General features: G+C 41.1%; 1 protein-coding gene across 5 annotated transcripts in view; it reads right to left on the bottom strand.

Annotated features, from left to right (window-relative positions):
* The window catches only part of LOC127660994 (potassium voltage-gated channel subfamily KQT member 5-like), a 249,356-nt gene extending 235,673 nt beyond the window's left edge, over window positions 1-13,683 (bottom strand). For all 5 annotated transcript variants that reach the window (XM_052151514.1, XM_052151510.1, XM_052151511.1 and 2 more), the window contains exon 1: window positions 13,097-13,683. In XM_052151514.1, the coding sequence (XP_052007474.1) occupies window positions 13,097-13,431 (335 nt within the window). In that variant the 5' untranslated portion in view covers window positions 13,432-13,683. The remainder of the gene's footprint in view (window positions 1-13,096) is intronic.
* Window positions 13,684-23,728: the final 10,045 nt, after the last annotated feature.

Below are 23,728 nucleotides of genomic sequence, written 5' to 3'. Positions count from 1 at the left end.
CGAGGTGCTCAAACTGATAGAGAAGGGCACTATAGAAACTGTTCCTCCCTCTTTGAGCGAGGCGAGTTTCTACAGCCGCTATTTTCTCATCCCGAAAAAGGACGGTGGCCTTCGCCCCATCCTGGATCTCAGACATCTGAACAAAGCGATAATGATCCGCTCGTTCAGAATGTTAACAACCAAACATATCCTCGCGCAAGTTCGCCCCGGGGATTGGTTTCTATCAGAGGATTTGAAAGACGCTTACTTTCACATCCCGATAGCACCTCATCACAGGCCTTTTCTGAGATTCGCTTTCGAGGGACAGTCATACCAGTACACAGTCTACCATTCGGCCTATCATTGGCCCCCCGTACATTCAAGAAATGTATGGATGCAGCACTTTCCCCCCTGAGACAGCGGGGAGTGCGGATACTGAATTACCTCAATGATTGGCTAATCATAGCACAATCAGAGGTTCAGTTAATGACACACAGATCTTGGACTATCAGCCATTTACAATGCCTGGGTCTGAGAATAAATTTTGCAAAGAGCGTGCTATCCCCCAGCCAGAATATTTCTTTTCTGGGAATAGTGCTAGACTCAGTGCAGATGACAGCACGCCTCTCATCAGAGCGCGCGCTCTCTATTCGACGCCTTGCAACATCGTTCAGAACGGGCGCGCAAACGATTTCAGAGAATGCTCGGCCTCATGGCCTCGGCATCAGCTGTACTCCAGCTAGGATTGTTGCACATGCGTCCTCTCCAGCGCTGGCTCAAGAGCCGCGTCCCCACTCACGCGTGGCGCTCAGGCCACTTTTTGATCAGAGCGAATCACGGCTGTATAAAAGCCCTGACGCCCTGGAAAGCCATAAAATGGTATCAAACCGGCGTGAGTCTGGGCGTGAATACGCGGAGAAAAATTATCACGACAGATGCCTCCAAAATAGGATGGGGGGCCCTTTACGAGGGCAGGCCTGTTTCCGGTTTTTGGTCAAACCCGGAAAAGCGCCTACACATAAACTGTCTGGAAATGAAAGCGGTCGCCTTGGCTCTCAGAGCCCTGCTTCCGTACCTGCAAAACAAACATGTCCTGGTCCGAACGGACAACATGACGGTAGTTTCGTATATAAATCGCCAAGGTGGACTCAGGTCGAGCTACCTGCACTCTATGGCCAGGGAGCTCATCCTATGGTCACAACACCACCTGCGCTCGCTAAGAGCAGCGCACGTGCCAGGCATCCTGAACCAAGGAGCGGACATGCTATCCAGAGACAAAGTTCTCCCAGGAGAATGGTCTCTCCACCCTCGGACGGTTCAGTGGTTATGGCGAACCTTTGGCGAGGCAGAGGTCGACCTCTTCGCCTCCAAGGAAAACGCCAGACTGCCCTCTCTTCTCAAAAGCACGGACGCGCTCGCCCAAATCTGGCCGAGCCGCCCCTTGTATGCTTTTCCCCCGATCACGATGCTGCCTCAGGTCATCAGTCAGATCAGGGAGGTGAAATGTGCAGTGCTCCTGGTAGCCCCACTCTGGAAAAACCAGACATGGTTTCCAGAGCTGGTACAGATGATGCAATCTGCCCCATGGCCGATTCCGCTGAGGCAAGACCTCCTCGGACAGGCCAGCGGGATGATTCTTCATCCCCGCCCCGATCTGTGGGCCCTCCATGCATGGCCCCTCAACAGGTTCCCGAGAACCTCCCCAGTGGAGTTCTGAAAACCATTGCTGAGGCACGAGCCCCCTCTACGAGGCGCTTGTATGCCCAAAAGTGGAAAGTGTTCAGTGACTGGTGTGATACCAAGAGCTTGAACCCCAAAACGTGCGAGATACCGAGTGTACTCGTTTTTTTGCAGGAGCTGCTGGAGGCGGGCCGCACACCCTCCACGCTCAAAGTCTATGTGGCTGCCATAGCGGCGTCACACAATCCTGATAAAGGACATTCATTAGGAAAAAACGATCTGATCGTTTGTTTCCTAAGAGGCGCTAGGAGGATGAACCCTCCTCGCCCACCTTCGGTGCCGATCTGGGACCTGGCCACGGTCTTGGACGCACTCAAAGGTGCCCCGTTCGAACCTCTCCGAACCGTGCACCTCAAGCAGCTCTCGCTCAAAACCACGCTCTTGCTGGCAGTTCGCTTCAGTTAAAAGAGTGGGCGACCTGCACGCGCTGTCATCAAGCGCTGCTTGCCTGGAATTTGGACCTAACGACTGCAGAGTTGTCCTTAGGCCAAAGCACGGGTACATTCCTAAGGTGCTCTCTACACCCTTCAGAGCACAGGTGATATCTCTGGCAGCGCTATCGTCTTCAGCATACAAAGGCGACGCAAATTTACTCTGCCCGGTCAGGGCGCTCAGAGTATATTTGGAACGTTCTGCCCTGTTCAGACAGATGGAACAATTATTCGTATGCTTTGGCGGCCGAACTAAGGGTCTCGATGTCTCAAAGCAATGAATATCGTGCTGGATAGTGGATGCTATAGTGCTAGCTTATGAAGCCAAGGGCCTTCAATGCCCCTTAGGCATCAGAGCGCACTCTACGAGGAGCATGGCCTCCTCGTGGGCATGGTCGAGTGGGATACCCATTGAAGATATTTGTGCGGCGGCAGGCTGGGCCTCGCCTTCGACATTTATCAGGTTTTATAACCTACAGGTCCCCTCACTACATTCCAACATTCTATCAGTCTGACTGTGGAATGAACTGGAGTATGTACATGCTGGGCATTATCTCCTCCCTTATAAGGTCCGTCTCTGACCGGCTTAGAGGGTTTATTATGCGTACCAGTACACAAAAAACTCAGTACATAAGACATGTGTTTGTGTTTGTACAAGGAGCACCCCACCTTGTAGGTAAGGGCGCCTTGTCATACCCCACTAAATAGCTCGCCTCTGGCCGGCTCGTGGAACATCACTTTGCTTTAAGGCTCAGGCACCCACCTCTGGCTTTATACAGCGAAGTCAGCACGCACGGCGTTTTACATGGGGTTCCCATAGCGTAAGCTACTTACGCAATAGGAGAGACTCGGTTACTAACGTAACCTCGGTTCCCTGAGAGAGGGAACGACTATTGCGTAAGCTGCCGTGCCTGTGCTTGGTCAGTCGCTTCAGTCGATTGAACCTAAAGAACCGGAATGACGGGATGCTCATTATATAGCCCTCATATGCTAATTTCAGCAGGCTATGTGCGCGCGAAAGCGGGGCGCGCCCCCATTGGTGGCGCGTTCTAAATCGCCCCGTCATTGGTTCGAGCAGTTGCCGCAGCACAGCCAATGACCGAGCTGCTTCGCTCATCACTGTCTGCTGTGCAGCTGCAATGCGTTTTACATAAAGACTTCAATATTTCTCATGGGAAAGTTTTCCCATAGCGTAAGCTACTTACGCAATAGTCGTTCCCTCTCTCAGGGAACCGAGTTTACGTTAGTAACCGAGTCGATCTTCAGCAGAGCTGTCATCACTGCTGGTTTTGCTGTTGAGAAAGAGATTCTTATGGATTTAAAAACCTGAGATATTCTACATAATCGTGCAATTGATTAATTAAACATTAAAGAAGACTGATTTTCACTTCAAGCTAATTTGTAAGTGCTTTTTGCATTGTTATAGCTACATCAGGAGTTTTCTAAAGCAGCATCAGCAGGCTTTGTTCTAAATTGCTGCACATTTTGCAGTTGAACTATTGTGTACCATGCAGGCAAGACCCTCAGCGATGGCATCCACTAGATCCTTTGAAGCAATTAAGTTCAATGTGTGAGCTGCACCCCATTGGTGAGGTAGTAAGATTTTTTTTTAAATATATCTAGTGCATTTTTAGTGCATAAAACCATAGAAATATTACAGGAACAAACATTAATGAACCTGAAATCAACAGCAATGATATTAGTAGGTCAAAACTTACAGCTCTAAACTCTGACACACTTTTAACCCTAACTATTTAGTAACAGTCCATCACCTATTCCTTAAGATATGCACCTTAGCTGAGGTGCATATCTTACTGTTTTAATGTAAAAGGAGAACTTGCTCAAAATGTTAATCTGCGGGACTGCGCTTCGGGGTAAGAATGTGATGATATTAATATGAAAAAAAAAAACACAAAAAATACTTGTTCATAACGAGTATTTAACATTTGAATTTAATCCAATTACAATACTTGATTATTGTCATTTTATTATGTAATCCAGATGACATGTAATCTGTTACTACCCAGCACCATTCATTGGTTAATTTTCTCAAAAACTGTAAACACATTGTTTTTGCTGCGCTATGAAAATCGCTATGTTCGTTTGAGCGACCCGCTTAGACCCTCAACCAAAGGAGTGAGTTGGGGGCGGGACAATCTCTCAGAAGGAGAGAAGTTTATTTTAAATATATAATTGAATAAATATAAACAAATATATTTGGTGGGGCTAGTTGTGTAGAAATTACCAACTTCAGCTTTAATAATTGTTTACAGTCATCTGATGCTAACACTTCAATGCAACCTATTGTTTTACTTTATACGTTGGTTGTAATCAGTTAAAACCAGACAGAAATTTGTCAAACCAGAATCTGGTACACAAACACACGTCTCAATTACACCCCAGTTCTTTTTTTTTCTCTCCCCAATTTGGAATGCCCAATTCCCAATGCTCTCTAAATTCTCGTAGTGGCGTAGTGACTTGCCTCAATCCGTGTGGCGGAGAATTAATCTCAGTTGCCTCCGTGTCTGAGATGTCAATCCATGCATTTTATCACGTGGCTTGTTGATCGTGTTACTGCAGAGACTTAAAACATGTGGAGGCTTCACACTATTCTCTGCAGCATCCATGCACCTAGAGCGTGACACATTATAGCGACCATGAAAAGGTTAACCCATGTGACTCTACCTTCTCTAGCAACTGTGCCAATTTGGTTGCTCAGGAGACCTGGCTGGAGTCACTCAGCACACCATGGATTTGAACTTGTGACTCCAGGGGTGGTAGTCAGCATCTTTACTCGCTGAGCTACCCAGGCCCCCCATTACACCCCAGTTCTGCTTTATCAGGAGAACTCTGTCACGCTGACAAGCAGATGAAAAGGAAGAGAATGGTGAGTGATGGTGCACCCCCACTCATTTCCTGGCAAAGCAATTACTCTACCTGTTTTTTTGGGCACTGCTGGGCAGGGAAGCCCCTTTGGGTTATGCCCAGCTTATGTTGTAGAGCTTGCTATTAAAGAGAAGTCGGCTGCTACCATCAGTCAGCCCCCTTTCAACAAGGGCAACTAACATAATGACCACTTTCTGATGTTTTTATTATCCAGCACCCTGTCAAAATCATTAAATCTGCTGAATGGAATCGCAAAGTCCATGTGTTAACTGTAGCGAATTAGACTCACAGACAGAATATATAAATATACACTCACCGATCTTTGGTGCCAGACAGGCTGGTTTGAGGATTTCTGTAACTGCTGAACAGAAATCTAAGGCTGCAGTGGGCACAGGCTCACCAAAACTGGACAGTTAAAGACTGGAAAAACAGCCTGGTCTAATGAATCTCGATTTCTGCCGAGGAACACAGATGTTAGTCCCACTGCAGCCTCAGCTTTTCTTGGCTGACAGAAGTGGAACCTGATGTGGTCTTCTGCTGTTGTAGCACATTCCTTTCAAGGTTCGAATGTTGTGCATTCTGAGATGCTATTCTGCTAACTACAATTGTACAGACTGGTTATCGGAGTTATCGTAGGCTTTCTGTCAGCTCAAACCAGTCTGGCCATTCTCTGTTGACCTCTCTCATCAACAAGGCATTTCTGTTCACAGAACTGCCGCTCACTAGATGTTTTTAGTTCCCCGTCTGTCGCTCACTTTGATGTTGTTTCGAAGAAGCGACACTATGGGTCTCTCTTGAGCACCGAATATACCTCTGATCTATGAAAAAAGGCCAATGAGAAGTTGGCAGACAGTATTTGCATACTCCGCCCCCAGACATACGTGTATAAAGGCGAGGAAATACATCTAGTTCATTCAGAAATTTTCTTTGGAGCTGATGATCGTGTATGCAGCGAGCTGCGAGTCACACACTGTTCCTCCCACCTCTGAGTGCGATTGCTGTTGGATCTACGGCGCATATCAGTGGCTTTCTCCTTCTCTGCACGGCAGTGCGTTTTTCCCCTGGGTGCTTCGACAGCGCAGTTAAAAGAGTTATTTTCTCTAAAATAGTTAGTTTCTCTAAAAGAGCAAATACACAGCTGGCGTTGAATGTCCTTTTCAGGACGTGTCTTTTTAAAGACGTCTTTCCACCTCTGTGTAGTGTCTGGATGCGGTTGAGTTCTCCCCACCTCTGACGGTCATAAAAGCTGCCTCGCGTGCCTGGGCTGCGATCACACGCAGGCAGCGTTTTATTAATGGTTCATGTTCTCAGAGAACATAGCCATGGCAGCATTGCGGTAGCGGCTTTCTTTTGTCATGAGAGAAGGCCACTTCAGCCACCCCCCGCACCTCGCCTCCTTCATACGGGATTGGGGCAGGCGCCGCGGGCGATGACGGCGATTTGGGGATAATGACGGGCTCCGTTTCACCGGGTCTCTGTTTCCCCTCAAACCAGCCGCCTCCCCGGCACGCTTGCTTGCTTCCGTCCGAGCTCGTGATGAGTGCGGCCCGCTTCACGGCCAGTCCCTTGAGCTCCTGGAATTGGATGACGACATCGCCGCTGCATCGAAGAGCATTACAGTGTCATTTGATGATGAAGACTCGCCTGGGCCACCACCTTCGGGTCTGCTCGCCCAGTCTGAGCCTGACGCACAGAGGTCTGCTATGCTTTCCTGGGCTACCGCAAGCGCGAGGCTGGACCGGAAAACCCCGTCCCCCTTAACGGCTACTTGATTGGTTCCACGGGCATGTGCACCGCTCAGAACCGCGCCCCTCCTGGTTCCTGTCTAATCCGGACATGCATGACGAGTTGAGTAAGCCGTAAAGGGCACCTCTCACTACTTTCGATGGTGGAGCGGTCCCAGGCCACTTATGCCATGCCATGGCCCCTCCTGCAACCAACACCAGGCTAAGGCACTTAAAAACTTGCACTTGGGTAGTCTGGCGCACCCAGACCTCTGGAACCTCCATGTCTGGACCCTGGACGGGACGCGGAAGATCTAGCTGGTCTACCACCTGCCGTCGTAGACACGATCAACCAAGCCACTTGCGCCTAGCGCCCTTTCTCTCGGCCAAGGTAAAATCGTGCGCTTTTTCTCCCAGGAGATCCCACTCACTCGGCTCCCTGGATGACTCCTCCCTAGCCCTGTGGGTCTGCAATTCAGCGGAGGAATTCGCCAACCCAATCCACTGCGGGTACTCAAATCTACCCTGCACTGGAATAGGTGCTCCACAGGTCAGGACTCTTGCGTGGAATTCCTCCTATGTGTATTTTCCACGTAAAATACCTGCCCGTTCCTGTGTCAGCAGTACACGTACACGGCTCAGCGCATGGCATGATTCAAATTGGACCCCTTGTGTCACGTCTTCGACACAACGTCAAAGTGAGCGACAGACGGGGAATGTCTAGGTTATGTATGTAACCTCCATTTCCCGATGGAGGGAATGAGATGTTGTGTCCTCCCGGCCACGTCGCTGAGCCGAGCCACTGTTGTGGTCGGACCATTTCTGGCTCCTCAGAAAAATCCTGAATGAACTAGACGTATTTCCCCACCTTTATACCCATATGTCCGGGGGCAGGGTATATAAATACTGTCTGCCAACTTCTCATTGGCCTTTTTTCATAGATCAGAGGTATATTCGGCGCTCAAGAGGGACCCCTAGTGTCGCTTCTTCGACACTCCATTGGGGAATGGCGGTTACATATGTAACCTAGACGTTTTTGGCATCATTCTGACTAAACTCTAGAGACTGTTTTGATCAGCAGTTACATAAATACTCAAACCAGCCCATCTGGCACCAACAATCATGCCACAGACTAAATAATTGAGATTCATTATTGTCCTGGCACCAGCCTCTTTTTAGGCCCCCTCCGCAATTACGATACGTAATGCTCAAATAACAGTTATGCAAATATAAGAAATAAAGTTGAAATTATAACACAATTATGAAAATAAACACATCAGTAGCATTATATATTGCAACAGAGACAGTGTAATATTACTATTATACAGCAAAGTTTATAACAACACATGAACTGATTTTGTGCAGGCCTATTTATACTGTAGGCAACACAATTCAGAAATATGGTTTCTTGACTACTTCAGCAAGAATTTAGGTTACTTGTTCTTGCTTTCATAGGATGCAGAAGATTTTAATGACATATTAGTTCATCTGAAGTGAGGTTAAACAGTAGGACTGAGATGCCCAGATGCTTAGACCCATGATCCATGCTGCTACTTCTCTCTCCACATGGCTGGCAGTTCAACATACTCAACTCAATTCAGTGCCCTGTCTGAGGGCTGCAAGACCTGTCTTGTGTCATGGGCCCCTGAGATGATCAAACAGTGCCCTTTTAAAAAGCCTTTTCATCTACCATTCATACCCCCACAGGAACACAGACATGACACCCTGTTTATTACCTCCTCTTTGCACTTTTTCAAGATCTACAATCTGTTAGAGTTTGTCTAAAACCTTTTTTTCCATTAAGTGAGAGCCAACTGTTTCCATTTACCTTCCAACTGTGAGCAATAGCAGCTTGCTCTTTTATGACAATGGTGAGAACTCATAGGAGTGAGAGTGACTGGACCGCTTTCAGTAGCCAACTCATCCATGGTTTTCTCAATCAAATGGATGGTGTGTTAATCTTTAAATATTAGTCCTCCAAAGCCACAGAAATGGAACAACATCCCTGAAAATTGCAGCATGACACACATTATTGTACACTGTTCAAATGTCACTCCATTAAGAAAACTTTTGTAACTTTTTAATTTAAGGCAGCAATTAAACATAAGTAAAATCAAAGTGGTTCCAAAGTTCATTACACTTTTTCAACCACTTTGAATTTAATTACAAACGAAGAAAATCATGAAACACTGAAATCTCTGAAATAAAACCGGGCAGAAATTACAGAAATTATTATGACAAGTTAAATGGATGGAAATTTAAGTGTTAGTTTTTGTTATAGCATAATGATGAAAACCTTTTACAGGCCTACTCTAAGCAGACCTAATTGCACAATCAAATGGTGTTAGGAAATTGGTGCTTAATGTCAACATTGATTCAGTAAGTTTACACAACTTGGCTTGAAATGACAGATTGAACTATAGATTTACATCTCTTGCTTTAATCCACGTTAAATAAACCTAATCCCCTCAGAGATTTCCAATGTAAGATAATAAGGTTAAATCCAAACTGACATCTTAAGCCGAAGTAGAAAAACTCTAATGTTATTTGGCTGGCTTGACTTGTATATATCACATTCAGCCTGTCGATCCGGGTCAGTAGTAAACCAGAGCACCTTCCTGAGTGCTAGGAGAACAAGAGGCCCATTATGATTGTCTGTGTCACAGCTGGGGCTGGAGACCATTACAGGTGTGAACTTTGAATATTTTGTTTCAATATAAAAGCAATTTACTCAGCGTGAGGTACAAATCACCCTCAATAGCACTGCATTAAGTCAATCTAAGCCGTCTAAGGAGGATATCCAGTTTTCTAAACTAAGAAATGGAATACACATAGGAAATGTGAATGGGGAACTCAGTGAACCTTAAACCAGTAATTCTGTATCATTCAACCACTCTTTATCTGACTACTGCATTATGTACTGTTACAGATAATTATGGCAGTGTTCACCAACTAAGCAATTTCCTTTTTCATTCTCAAAGAATGTGATTTTTGAGGGAATAAAGGAAACTGAATGTGGCCTTAATGATATGTTCATTATGGCAGCATAATGCCTTCTTTGTGTTGGTGAAACTGCATGTAATTCTACATATTTTGAAAGGATATAGCAAGATTTGTTTGAAGTAAGCAATACATTTCTGTAAGTTAATGTAGGGTTGATCTTACCCTCATTACATTAACAAATATCATATGTAGCAAACAGCAAGGGTTGTTTTAAGGATATCCTTGTAGAGCCTGAGCAAAGCTATTGGATTCCCTTCCTTGCAGAGTTTAGCTTCAACCCTAATCAAGCACACCTGAACCAGGTAATCAGGATTACTTGAAAAATACAGGCAGGTGTGTAAGGGCAGGGTTGGAACTAAACTCTGCAGGATGTGGCCCTCCAGGAATGGAACTGAAAACAATATCTATTGTAAAGGGTTACAAATTGATTTTGAATATAGGACACATACAGTACATTCTATAGTAGAGCATTTAAAAACACAACTTTGGAAACTTTCCTTTTACTCTGGTGATAAAAAGTTGATGTTTATACTGAGGTGTGGCTCTGGGGCAGTGCATAGTGCTTTAACCGTGGTGAAATGTGCTCAGCTGCAGTTCTGTAGTCTGCTCATCACAAAGAGATAAATGAGTTTGCTTTGATGCACATTTGCTGGGCTGAGCAGACAACTGTGTGTTATTGATATGGCCATTGAAAATCCATTTAATTTAAAAAACATATTGAACCGAAAGTTCCCCAAACAAAAGGGTAGTGTATTGTAGTCTCATGTGTGACATATACTGTCGTATGCATAGTTTTACATACTAGATGAAAGTGGGTAAAAAATAATTATGTAAATCATTATTGTAAATTACATTTGTTTTTTTAATTTAAGCTTATATATAATATGTATGATAATTTGATATTCTAACAATATGTCATTATTTATCTATATATTTATTTTGAGTAAATTTCAGTGGTAAATAAAATAAGTAAATTGTACTTTACTTTTCGAAGCTGTTGTTCCCAGCTTGCACCAGGCTTGAATAATGAGCTTGCATGGTTTCACTGTTTGCAAGTTTATTTACACCATTTTATTGTTGATAATGTTGTTACATTTGAAAACTTGTTGTTTTGTGAAGTTCAAAATTACTTGTTCATTATCAACAAAAATGATCTATCATGTTTTGCGCACCAAGATTTAAGGTCTGCATGAATGATGTGATCTTATTGCCAGTAATTCAAGGTGATGATGTCTCATGAAGAACTTCCATATGTTATGTGGTACATTATTTAACGTGTTATGAATGAAAGTTCAAAATGTGGAATGTTTGAGTAAAATGTTCATTTAAATTCAACATTATTAAGATTATTAAAAACAATGTAGATCAGATTTGTTAGTAAAAGTTACTAAGATGTTTAAGTTAAATGTACTCTGTCACTTTAATATTATGTCATGAAATAAACTTTTTTTCACTGTACTTGCACAAAATGGATATATTTTTTGTTTTTGCTATGTAGACTCTTTCCATTTAAAAGCATTAGAGTACATTGTTTGCAGCAATAGTTCCTTACATATAGCATGGGTTCAATGCACAGTGGCGATAGGGCAGGATTTCTGTAACTGGACACACCTGAACACCCACCACCCCTTTACTTGTGCACTGACTTCAGTAAACTTTCCCCTATATGCATTCTTGCACTGCCTTTTATCTATTTTATGAGATTTTGATTTTCTTCATTATGTTCTGTATCATGTTGCAAGGCCAAACCTCTTACCACATTTAGGTCTTTACACTCCGTTTACTCTCTTTAATTCACACACAAAATGTGAGTTTGTCCTACACCCTTCAAATTAAATGCAATGCCCATATTCAGGGGCGTCGGACTGGGGGGTAAAGGGTACCGAGTACCCAGGGCCCGAGGCAGGGGGGGCCCCTTAGAAGTCAGTTTTCTATACATACATATTTGGTACGGGGGCCCAGCAAGATGGTTTGTACCCAGGGCCCAAAATTTGGTGCTACGCCCCTGCGAGAATAGAAGATTACAGAACAAATGCAGAACAAATATGCCTTGAAAGCTTGTCAAACACTAAATGCTGATAAAACTTAGCAAAACTTGTAAGAGCCACTTCCTTCCTCTCTTGACATATTTGCTTGCCCAATTATTAGGCAAGTGAGTACTCTGAGTTTATCATAAATTTCATGCACATTTTACTACTTCAAACCATATAAACTTGAATGCTTATTGTATTAAATCATTTTTAGGTGGTATGTATTTGTGTAATGAGGGAGGGTGTGGAAAAAGTGACTAACACCTTATATCAAGGTGTGCATAATTATTAGGCAGCTTCATTGCCTCAGGTAAAATGGGCCAAAAAATGAATTTAACTGACACTGAAAAGTATTATTTTTGATATATGTATTATTTGTTACTGATAGCACTCATTCAAGCATGCAACACAGTTCAAGTGTGCAGTATTCTGCCAGTGTGGTACAATTGGTGCAGATGCAACTGCTTAACCTCCATGACTTCTGCTGTCCTCTCAGCACAAATAAAGCAACAACATCCTGTCTTGCAGCACAGAGCAGTCCTTCAGTCTTGCATTGTGACAGCTCAGCTTCCTCCCAATGCAAGCACTGCTTACAAAATGTGAACAGACGCAACATTCTCTGAACATAGAAATGATGTCATGTAAGTGTATTTGCCATAATTAGGGTCATATAAGAAGCATCTCTTATAGGGAAGATCTCTAAAAAAACATAATTTTAAACCTCTTTCCAGTAACATTAATGACACATACAAATGATATAGCACAACCCCTCTGTGTTCTTGGTGTGTTGAAATAATAAATGGCCATGTCTACCAAACCTGATCAGACACTTTAACCATTTTTTTAAAAAAGTCAAACCAGTCTTATGTACCACCTAGAGCTGTTTATTAATTTAAATGCCTGAATTACTTACTGACATCATAGTATTTATTATTCATTATCATTAAAGATGTCTTATACTGTATAAAGGTGAGTTGTCAGCTACTAAAAGAAGTTACTTCCAAACAGTTATATTTTAACACAAACACTGACACATACATTTAGAACAGTATTACAATTATCTGCAGTCCTGCATTTATCATTCAGACATAGTACAAAAGTAAAATAGCAGCATTTGAAAATAGAGACATTTAAGTAATAAGTGTATAAATGCTTAATTTATGTGTATTTATATGCAATCTGAATAAATCTTGTTGTAGCATTTGAAGTAACAGGTGAACTCAGCCGCGCAAGTGTGTATATTTACTATGTTCACCGTGATATGAATAGTAAATGGAGTAAAAACAGAAACATTTTCACTTACACGAAAGCATGGTAAACGAATGCCCAGGCGCGTGGTCGCTCTAGGACATTGTAGAGGCAGTTCTGGAGCTTCCTGTAGCGCGCGTTTCTCCGGCCGCTCTGCGCGCTGTAGGTGAGCGGTTTCCCGAGCAGGCTCAGCCGGGCGCCCTGCTTTCTCCTAAGGTTCTCCGAGCCTCCTGCACCTGTTGTGCCGGGCGTAGACAGCAGACTGTCGACCGTTCTGGTCGCGTTGTTCATCGTCCCACGACCGGCTTCGACATCTTTCATTCCATAGTTTTGAGAGGTCTTCATCCAGAGACCAGTACCGCCCTCATCGCCGCTGTGGTTGCGGGGCATCGCATCACCAGCGCGGGCTGGAAACGCGCGTCTGACACTAGCGGTGCGCACATATAAATAGTTTGTGATGCGTAACTGTCACAAACACAACAAGAGCTTCACTGTCTCCTAGCTCTGTAAAAGCATAAAGTGTTTTATTGTTCTACTCTCTTTTTTCTACAATTAACAACAGGATTCTTGTTATGCTTCACCTAGTGCAGGCATCCAGCACATTTTCAAGTAGGCTATGAAAGACTTGGTAAAGTGATGAACCTTCAGATGGCTCAGAGATTCTGCACGCGATTGGAGATTGGAGTTTTGAAGGAGCATCACCATCAGCGAAGGAGATTTGTCGAACACCCCCCACTCTCTCTCTCTCTCTCTCTCTCTCTCTCTCTCTCTCTCTCTCTCTCTCTCTCTGTGTGTGACTGTAAACCATAGGCTACTGTATTCCAGATGTCCTCACAATAACTAATGTAAGATTGTGAAAACCTACAATGCAGGCAAATAATGCGCTTTCTGAAGAAGTTTTCTTTTGGGTTTCTTTCCTCAAAACATGTAGAGGAAATACTGTCACAAAAATGGCACTTTTTCCGCCAAATCAGTTATTTATCATAAAATGCGAGGATAAACTGTATTAGCTACTAAATGTTTGGCATCGCCACGCGCTCCCTCTGCAAATGCCCTTTTATGTCGACCTGAGAGAAAGAGCTGCGCGTGAACTCTTTGTGATTAAATGCAACTTATTATTTTTTTGTAGACGTATCTGACAAGTTCTCCAAAATAGAAGACTTGGGGAAAGTTAGTTAAGCCTGAAAGAATCTCTATCATATATGCGCTGTTATTCTGTTATTGATGCGCCTGTTGGTTTTCTGTACTTATTCATTCTACAGTGTGTGTGCGTGTGTGGGTGGATGGGTGGGTGGGTTGGTGGTTTACAAGGACATTTTTTTAGGTTACAAACTGGTAAATGCAAGGGTATTATGCTATAAATGTGGTTTATGAGGACATTTCTAGTGTCCACATAATTCAAATTGCTTAAAAAACATATTAAACGATGCTTTTTATTTTTATGTAAAAATGCAGAATGTTTTTTGCGAGGCTTAGGTTTAGGGTTAGGAGATAGAAGCTATAGTTCATACTGTATAAAAATCATTATGTCTATAGGGAGTCCTCATAAGGATAGCCGCACCGACATTGTGTGTGTGTGTGTGTGTGTGTGTGTGTGTGTGTGTGTGTGTGTGTGTGTGTGTGTGTGTGAAAGTGAGATGCCAAACGCAGCTGTTCAGCTCTTTACTGATTGTCTCAGTTATTCAGTGAAATCTTCCAGGATTACCTTATCATCTAAAGCGGACATTTCACTGTTATCATCTAACACTGTCATTCCACAGTGTGCTTCCAAACAAGCAAATCTCTGACCAGATGATCAAAAAATCAAAAGAAATATTAATTAAATAAATTGTACCAACAAGTCAGCATACAAAATATAACAGTAGTTATTACATCAGGCTTGTTCATCATGTGTATCAGTGTCTTGTTTCAGTGTTTTTCTCAAGATGTATGTTTTTGTTGTTTCATATGTGAGATTTTTTTACTTTTTCTGCTCTTCAAAATGTAACTCATCTTTTACTTTACACCTTGTCATTGCAGCACGGCACAGTCTCCTCAATGCAATAAGGTCCCCGGTTCGAGTCCAATTCACCCAGGTCATTTCTGTATGGAGTTTTCATGTTCTCCCCATATTTGCGTGGGTTTCCTCCGGGAGCTCTGGTTTCCTCCACAGTCCAAAAACATGCAGGTTAAGTGAATTGGTGACTGTAAATTGCCCATGTGAATGTGAAAGGCTTTAGACAGTTGGGATAGACTCCAACACTACCCACGACCCAATATTGGACAATGGATGGATGGATCTTGTCATTGCAGTCTTAAGGCACAATCATGATTTCAAGATCTATTACTTTTCCTAGTGCTTGACACATGCGCAGAGCAGTAGATTGCGCTATGGAAGTGTTATCGAGCTTGAAATCACGATCGCCAAAGAGACTGCTGTCAGGATGCTGAAAAGGAGCTATATTTTCGTCTGTGCAAAACCAACTGTATCACTTCAGAAGACATTAATTAAACCACTGGATTCATATGGATTACTTTTATACTGACTTTATCTGCTTTTTGGAGCTTTTGGAGTTCTGGCCACCATTCACTTGCATTGGAGGAACCTACAGAGCTGAAATATTCTTCTAAAAGTCTTCGTTTGTGTCCATACACATCTGGGATGGTATGAGGGGTGAGTAAATGATGAGAGAATTTTCATTTTTGGGTGAACGAACTCATTAAAGTGAATAAAAAAGAGAAAGGTCAAACAAGTTGAAATCTTGTGCACTATGTGTTCTGTATAACGTGCAACTAGAGCTTGTTTAATAAATTATTATATCTCACACTACGACATACAATATAAAGTTAGTTATGTCATATGGCCTTTTGCATCTAGGAATATACACATACAACATTTATTTTTGTTTATTTGTTCATGTCCTTCTATATTCTGTATATTTGATATTCATTCTGTATATTCTCTTACATTTTTATACAGTATGTCTTGCCTATATTTAGGTTTCACAGTGTCTTGAGTTGGATGGTGATTCAATGGTGAACCTTTCAATAAAATGCAAGTCATTAAATAATCATCGTGCTCGTGAAATTAGCAAAATGTTCTAGAAGTTCAAGCTTTCAGTGCGACCAAGAGAGTAATGTAATAATAAGCTAAAAGAACAATAATAACTCGTTTGTGATGCAAATACTATTATGTTCATTATGTTTACTAAGTGAGGCTGACAATGCAGACTGGAGCTTTTAGCAAGTCAGCATTATTAATAATTGCAAGTTACTGTAAGACAAAGCAATTTGTTCAAATTGTAGGCCTATCACTATAGCCTACTTTGTAAAAAAAAAGAAATAATAAAGAAAAAAAAGTCTTAAAATGTACTTAATTTAATCAAAATCATCAATAATCATCAAAATAAGTCATGCTCATAATGTGTGGGAATAGTGAGAATGCCTCCTAATGAGTGTGAAGAGGGATTCATGCACATCTATCGACAGCGCACTCTAGTGGTGTGACCCTGTTATTACAGCATACTGGATACAGTACCTACATTACTGACGTGTTAAGTTAACCCAGTTACTAATATGTCACATAATGACAAGCTATATTTAAATTAGCAAACAACCACTGCTTGTAACCTGAAGTATAAAGCCTATTCATTGAAAACCTAAAGGCAAAAAAAAAAAAAAAAAAAGGATTTTGCCTTTACCAGAACTAATAAAACTTTATTACATTCACATTCATAATAAACTAGTTGGACTGATTTAGGTTAGATTGCATTGTCAAAACTAAGGCTCCCATGAGCTTTGGCCATTACGTTCTTTGAATCATCAGAGAATTAAGTAAAGCCTCTAAATGTTTGAGCCTCCTCCACAGAATCCATCAACCTGAAACACATTTCTGCAGAATGTGAGTATGGCACGGTGGTGAGAGATGGTGAGAACTCAGACAAGCACTCCAATATCCTCAGTCATAAAAATACTATAAGAATTATATGGCCATCGGGATCAAGGCAAATAGAAATGAGTAATGCGTCTTAAAATATTAGCAATAGATTCATTTGAAGAATGGAGTGCAAAATATGCTTTTTTACATATTTGCAAGACTGACCATAAATCAAGCTCCGTTTAAAAAATGTTTGAAATCTTTTCACGGCCCTGGTTTCATTTCCCATGCAGCCTGAAACCAGACAAGAGTAGACTGTTGCTAACACTCTTTCCTTTAAGAGCTGACTGGCAATTCAACAGCCTTGGGTTTATGAATACTGTGCCAGTGTCACAGTGTCTACTGCTGACAGCTAACTTGCACTTTCTATGCAAGAACTCCAAACAATAGTTGCATTGGTATGCCTTCAGCAGAGATGACTAGAGATCATCTCAACCCCTTGTTAATATGTATTGTTCAGTCACCTATTCATTTCTTAACCCAGTATGTTATTCAATGTACACTAAATTATAATAATGCCATCTTAAATGCTTTGTATGTCTCTTATGAATTTGATGTGCTCCAATGTAAACTTAAATTCTCTTTGTTTGTTACTTTATTTTAAGATTTGCTTACTATCAATATACCATTTGCCCATGTTTGACCTTTGCAGGGTTTGATTCCAGTATTGGATTTTGTATTACAGAAATAAACGGCACACATAAATCCAATACTCTGTTGGCCAGGGTAATCTCATAGGAGAGCAAAACACTGCTATAAACAACGGTCTTTGGGATTTCCAGAACTTCAACCACTAATGAACCTCAAGTCAGTGTTTGAGATGTTGCCATTGTTCCTATGGTTAACAAAAACTAAATGATACTAGCCAGCTCATGCTTATTATTTTATATGGACCTCAGAGAGAGAGAGAGGGGGGTCCAACATCATCTGACCCACTATTAATAATGAGGACATTTAGCTCTCACAAGTGTAAACCTGTCCACACATAACAATTATACCACAGTTCTAAGTCTGAATCTGAAACCTGTGTGACAAAGTTTATGCTAGAATTTTTATGTTTGATGTTTGAAAATATTACACATGCATGTTCGGGTCATTTTGGCCCGCAAACAAACTTAAATGTAAACGAATTTGTAAAATGTAAATTATAAAGTATATAATGACAGAATGTATCATGCATTGAACGAAGTACAGTACAAATACTGTTTATGACAGACCTTTTCACGCAGGTTACAACTTATGTAGTTTGCAAGTTTGCGTAAGGCAGCAGTCATTTTACTCATTAGCACACTGGTGGTCACCCTGCTCTGATTACTCCATTTCATGTACTCCATACACGTAAGCTACATTGCTCCATTTAAAACCATTAAATTCACTTTTTTATTTACTCTTTCATTATTTCTTCCTGTTAAAGCCTTTAGTTTCAAATTCAACCACTCACACCCTCTTTGGACATGGTAGATTGTCCAGCCTATATTGTCCAGTCATGGTTGATCTCTCGACATCTAGTGGACCATCTGCAGTGCGTGGTGGACTGAGGTTTGGTCTTGTGAAACACACCTTGGTTCCAGCTGCAGACATCCTTGACCATTTCATTCCAAAAAATGTATCAGGGGAATTGAGAGTACCCTACTCGTGGTTATAGAATCAAGGTGTGCATTCTCTTACGATTATGTGTGGCTTTTGTTGAACACATCTTTCGTTTCTGTGTAGATGACCAAACAGATTATATTTGTCCTTTTTCCAAATCCTCCTTCTTACCTTTATTTCTGTGTGTGGTTTTGATTCAGATTTTTGCTTTACCCTCATTACTCTGTTCAACGTCAGTGCCTGTTTCTGCTTTCAATATGGAATTTATGATTTGGATTATGGAAAAAAGCAAACTTTTGCTACAGTCCAACTAACTGTACAATGATCTCATTATTTTCCTGGTCGCTGATTAATCTCGCTACCAGATTTGATTCTCAGTGGTGTAGCCTCTGTGATGTTATGCACTAAGTAATAACGGGTTGTTGTGTCTCCTGTTCTATCATTGACCACTGGCCAGACATTAATGTGAAGTGCATCAGTACAATAGCAGCAGTGTGAGTATAATGCATCAAAAGAAGTTAAACAACACAGAATCTATCACTCAGAATATTAAAAGCACAACAGAAGGGCTGTGCATCTTTAAATAAATAAAAAAAAAAACAGCTTCCATTTCCTTAAGGTCATACATATGCCACTGCGTGGCTACTTTTTTACCTAAACAGACACTGACAATAATTTACAATTAGATGTATAACTGAATTATGCATTAGAGTCTAGAACTGCTGCTAACTGGAACAGCATAAAACACACACACACACACACACACACACACACACACACACACACACACACACACACACACACACACACACACACACACACACACACACACACCTGTTTTTATATAACTGTGGGGTCTCTCCATAGAATTCCATGCATTTTATGGATTTTATACTGATCTAATGATAATTTCTATCCCCCAACCCTACCCCTAAACCTTACAGAAAACATTTTGATTTTTTTTTAAAACATTTTTTAGTATGTTTACTAAGCCATTTCCCTCATGGAGTCCGCTGGCTAGTCCCCACAAGGTGGGTGATCTCAGTTTTTACTCTCCTTTGGGGACATTTGGTCCCCCACAATGTAGCATAAATATGTACACACGCACACTCACACTCACATGTGTGCTATATATAGTTTACGAGGTCTTTCCATAGAAATAATGTTTTTTATACTGAGCTAACTAAATGTTCTATGATCTAACCCTAAACCATCCCCTACCCCTAAACCTGACCCTCACAGAAACATTTTGGCAATTTTACATTTTCAAACATTTAGTATGTTTTTTAAGCCATTTAAATTTCGTGGACACTTCCAGTGTCCTCATCAACCACGTTTATTGTATAATACCCTTGCTATTACCAGTGTTAAACCTAAAATAGTGTCCTCGTAATCCATATATGCCAAAGCACACACACAACACTGTCTAATATCATTGCATTTCCAGAAACCTATAACACTAACATTGTTAAGTGCCGTCCCTGCACAAAAAATCTATATGTATTCAAAAAGATTTTAAATAAAAGGATGCAACAGTGTAGTGCTATTTGTCTCCACGTGGTGGAGGGATTGGATTATGATTAACTACAGTTAATGAATTGGTGGACAGGATTATATAGGGCCTACCCTTCTTTGGTTTCATGGTAGGCTATAGATAAAAACCTGACCTCAAATTTTACCTGTTCCACTAGAATGAATTAGACCACCCCCATCACTTTAACCACACACCCTCAGTCCAAAATCCATCTCTCTTAAGAATTGTCAGCCAGCCTGGGGTGCTTCTATTTCAAAAATTGTGCATCTTTGATCCCTTTCCTTGCATCCTAGCTCCACCCTCTTAAGGACATGAAGAAAGGATACAAAGACAAGAAACACGGTTGGAAGAATCTAAGCTGTCTTTGTAAAATGTACTGTCCTGCTCACTCAAGATTCACTTCAGAGCACCGTCTTAGTGGAGCTGCATTGACATGTGATCACTTGCCATTATGTTGTTGAAACTTGATTAATTAATATGTGCATAATAAATCCTGATATTTAAAAATGCACTATTCAAATTTGTGACAAATATGGTTTATTTGAACTTCAAATTTGAAAGATGAATTAAAACTGTTTTGCCTGATGTGAAGGGGAGGAGAATTTATATGTGTCAGTTGCTAAGATGAAAAAATACTTAAGCATAGGAAACTCCTGGATACACCTTCCTCGCTCAAGCATCCTCAGGAAGCTTCCTCTGTCCTCACAGCACACGCACACCTCCTCACAGTGCATTTACAGAATTGATATGTCCTTCAAGATGACAGACTTTGATCAGTTTCTGTATTACAGGTTCAAGGACAGAGGAGCAACGGAAATAATGAACAGTTTTAAAAATGTGAAGCTCCCGTGATGTCAGCAAACTCAAACATAAAAATGCAGAGAGCACTCTTTGATTGGCTAGGCTTTCTGACTGGCTAAAAAAATAACAAAGGGCACTCACCAGAGTTTTTTTCTGTTTTAAGAGCCTAAGATGTAGTCAACATTAATCCAGATATATTTGAAAACGCATCCTTTTTTCTACATTTTGGCCTTGATTTTTGATTGGTTGATAAAGATAAAAAATTACTTTGTACAACCTTGATACTGCATTCCTTCAAATGCGACAAGCAGTATACTCAGAATTGCTGTCCGGAGGTGGAACACAGGCGAACACAGAGATTTTGGGTGCGACCTGGACACATTAGCGCAATGTGGTACAATTTTGTAAATTAAATGGTCATGCCCGAGGAATGGCATTTTACATTTATGTCTTACGTTTTTTTCCCCTGCATACGTAGTAAGCATTTTAGTGTGAATAAGCAACTTTTGAAAACATAAAAAAACGGCAGTGTGGATGGTAATCCTTTTTTTTGGAGGGGGGGAAGGGGATTTTCTCCCCAATTTGGTATGCCCAATTCCCAATGCGCTCTAAGTCCTCGTAGTGGCATAGTGACTTGCCTCTATCCGGGTGGCAGAGGATGAATCTCAGTTACCTCCGTGTCTGGGACAGTCAATCCACGCATCTTATCACATGGCTTGTAGAGCGTGTTACCCCGGAGACCTAGAGCATGTGGAGGCTTCGCGCTATTCTCTGCGGCATCCGTGCTCACTCGCCACACACCCCACCGAGAGTGAGAACCACATTATAGCGACCCCAGAAGAGGTCAACACAACATGCCAACCCTAGCAACTGGGCCAATTGGTTGCTTAGGAAGCCTGACTGGAGTCACTCAGCACGCCTTGGATTCAAACTTGCGACTCCAGGTGTGGTAGCCAGCATATTTACTTGCTGAGCTACCCAGGCTCCTGGAAACCAGTTTTTAAACAAAAATTGATAACATTTTCTAATTTATCTTGATTTATATGGTAATCGTTAGCTCAGTTTCTCAAACACCGGTTTAGCTGATATCTGTGAGGTAGCTGGGACATTTTATGTGTGGTGAACACACACACACATACAGACTATTACCTACAGCACCTTTAAGTTATTCTGAAATGATTACCAGTGTTAGGTAAGTTACTTAAAAAACAATCCATTAGAAATAAATAATTACTTCTCTAAAATTGTAATCAGATTAATTCATTGAAAAGTAACTACATAAGGTAGTTACATTACATTACCACATACTAGTTACATTAATTTTAAGTTACTTTCTAAAACCCTTTTGACAGAAAAGTTTGTTTTTTCCACTCAGTGATTTCAAAATAATGTATATTGTCAAATGTCTAAATATATGTCTACAGACTCAGCACCTCACATTTCTCCCTAACAATGACTCTTTAGTGACTCTTCTGCTGTCACAGAAATGCAAACAGATGCACATGGGAAAAAGTCATTTTTTAATGTATTCTACATTATTAATATAATAAGAAATGAGTGTAACCCAAGTAATGTATTTCAAGTAATTAACTTAATTTATAATCAGTAAATGTTATCTGATTACAATAAATCTAAATTGATACATTGTAACCAGAACAGACCAAATTCTGATGTTCACTTTAAATACATTTAACAAATCTAGTATCACATATCTGTAAAAGCAAAGAATTAACAAACAGTTTTTCAAATATTTCAGTACACGTCAACTCTTTCTCCCACACAGTCTTTTATTTGTAAATAATAAAAATGAACTCTTGAATATAAAACATACACATTATTTGAGCCACGTCTGCTGTACAAACAAGAAATGTTGCAGTGAATACTTTCAATTTTGTTTCAGTGGAACACATGAACTGTAAACAATCAGTATCCTTCAATAATACTGACAAAGTAAATAAGTCTGCCGTAACAGGCATATAAAGTAAACTTGTCTTTCATACAAGGAGTCATGGGTGTTTATGATAAAGCAACAGATCAGTAGACGTCCAAATTTCTCTTGTTAGTTTGGGCATAATTAATAGAATAAAAAATCAACTTTAGAGGCATCCCTTCTTCCGCTCAGCAGAATCAAGAGACAGAGCACTGATCACATAACTTGAATGGGGCCACTTTGTAAATATAAGTAAACTTCTCTGCAGACTCATATTTACAATATATGCATGTACATAGGTGATGTTTACTTGATACACTCCTCTTTAATATTGATATATATCTAAGTCATTGTGAGTTTTGTATAATCATAATCATATTCCATATACAGATAGCTCTAATTTTATACAGGTTATCTACCTTTGTTTGAGCCCCACAGTAGTACAACTACAGTGAACACCACCAACATCTTTAATAAAATAGGGCCTTGTGTTTGCTCAGTACTACAGTACAGCACTTATTTATCCATAGGGTAAAAAAAAGTTAAGAATTTAGAAACTTGTAGACATTCAGCCCCAAATTAAGGCCTGTGTGTATGGCAGAACCTGGCCAAATGCCCACACATGGAATGAATGGCTTCATTTTATTTGATAATCTATTTATATCAAGTACAAGCAAACTGTACAAGTACATGCAACATACAAGCTGGCCTACAGTTTGTGGAACTAACACACACTTATTGTAGTCTCTTTTTTCTCGTCTGTCTTGTTTTACAAAATGTGCATGCAACTTGGAACAGTTCCAGATTCATGCTGTTCCCCTTGTTGGTGGTGAGTGGTCATCTTACGAGACCACCTCTCACCCACTGTCACATTCATTCAAATGTTCAGGGGGATCTGTGAGATTAATTTTATTAA

Source organism: Xyrauchen texanus, chromosome 20, assembly GCF_025860055.1.
Source record: "Xyrauchen texanus isolate HMW12.3.18 chromosome 20, RBS_HiC_50CHRs, whole genome shotgun sequence".
Lineage (NCBI taxonomy): Eukaryota > Metazoa > Chordata > Actinopteri > Cypriniformes > Catostomidae > Xyrauchen > Xyrauchen texanus.
Note: the sequence above shows the minus strand (reverse complement) of the source record. Positions and strands in the feature narration are given on the sequence as shown.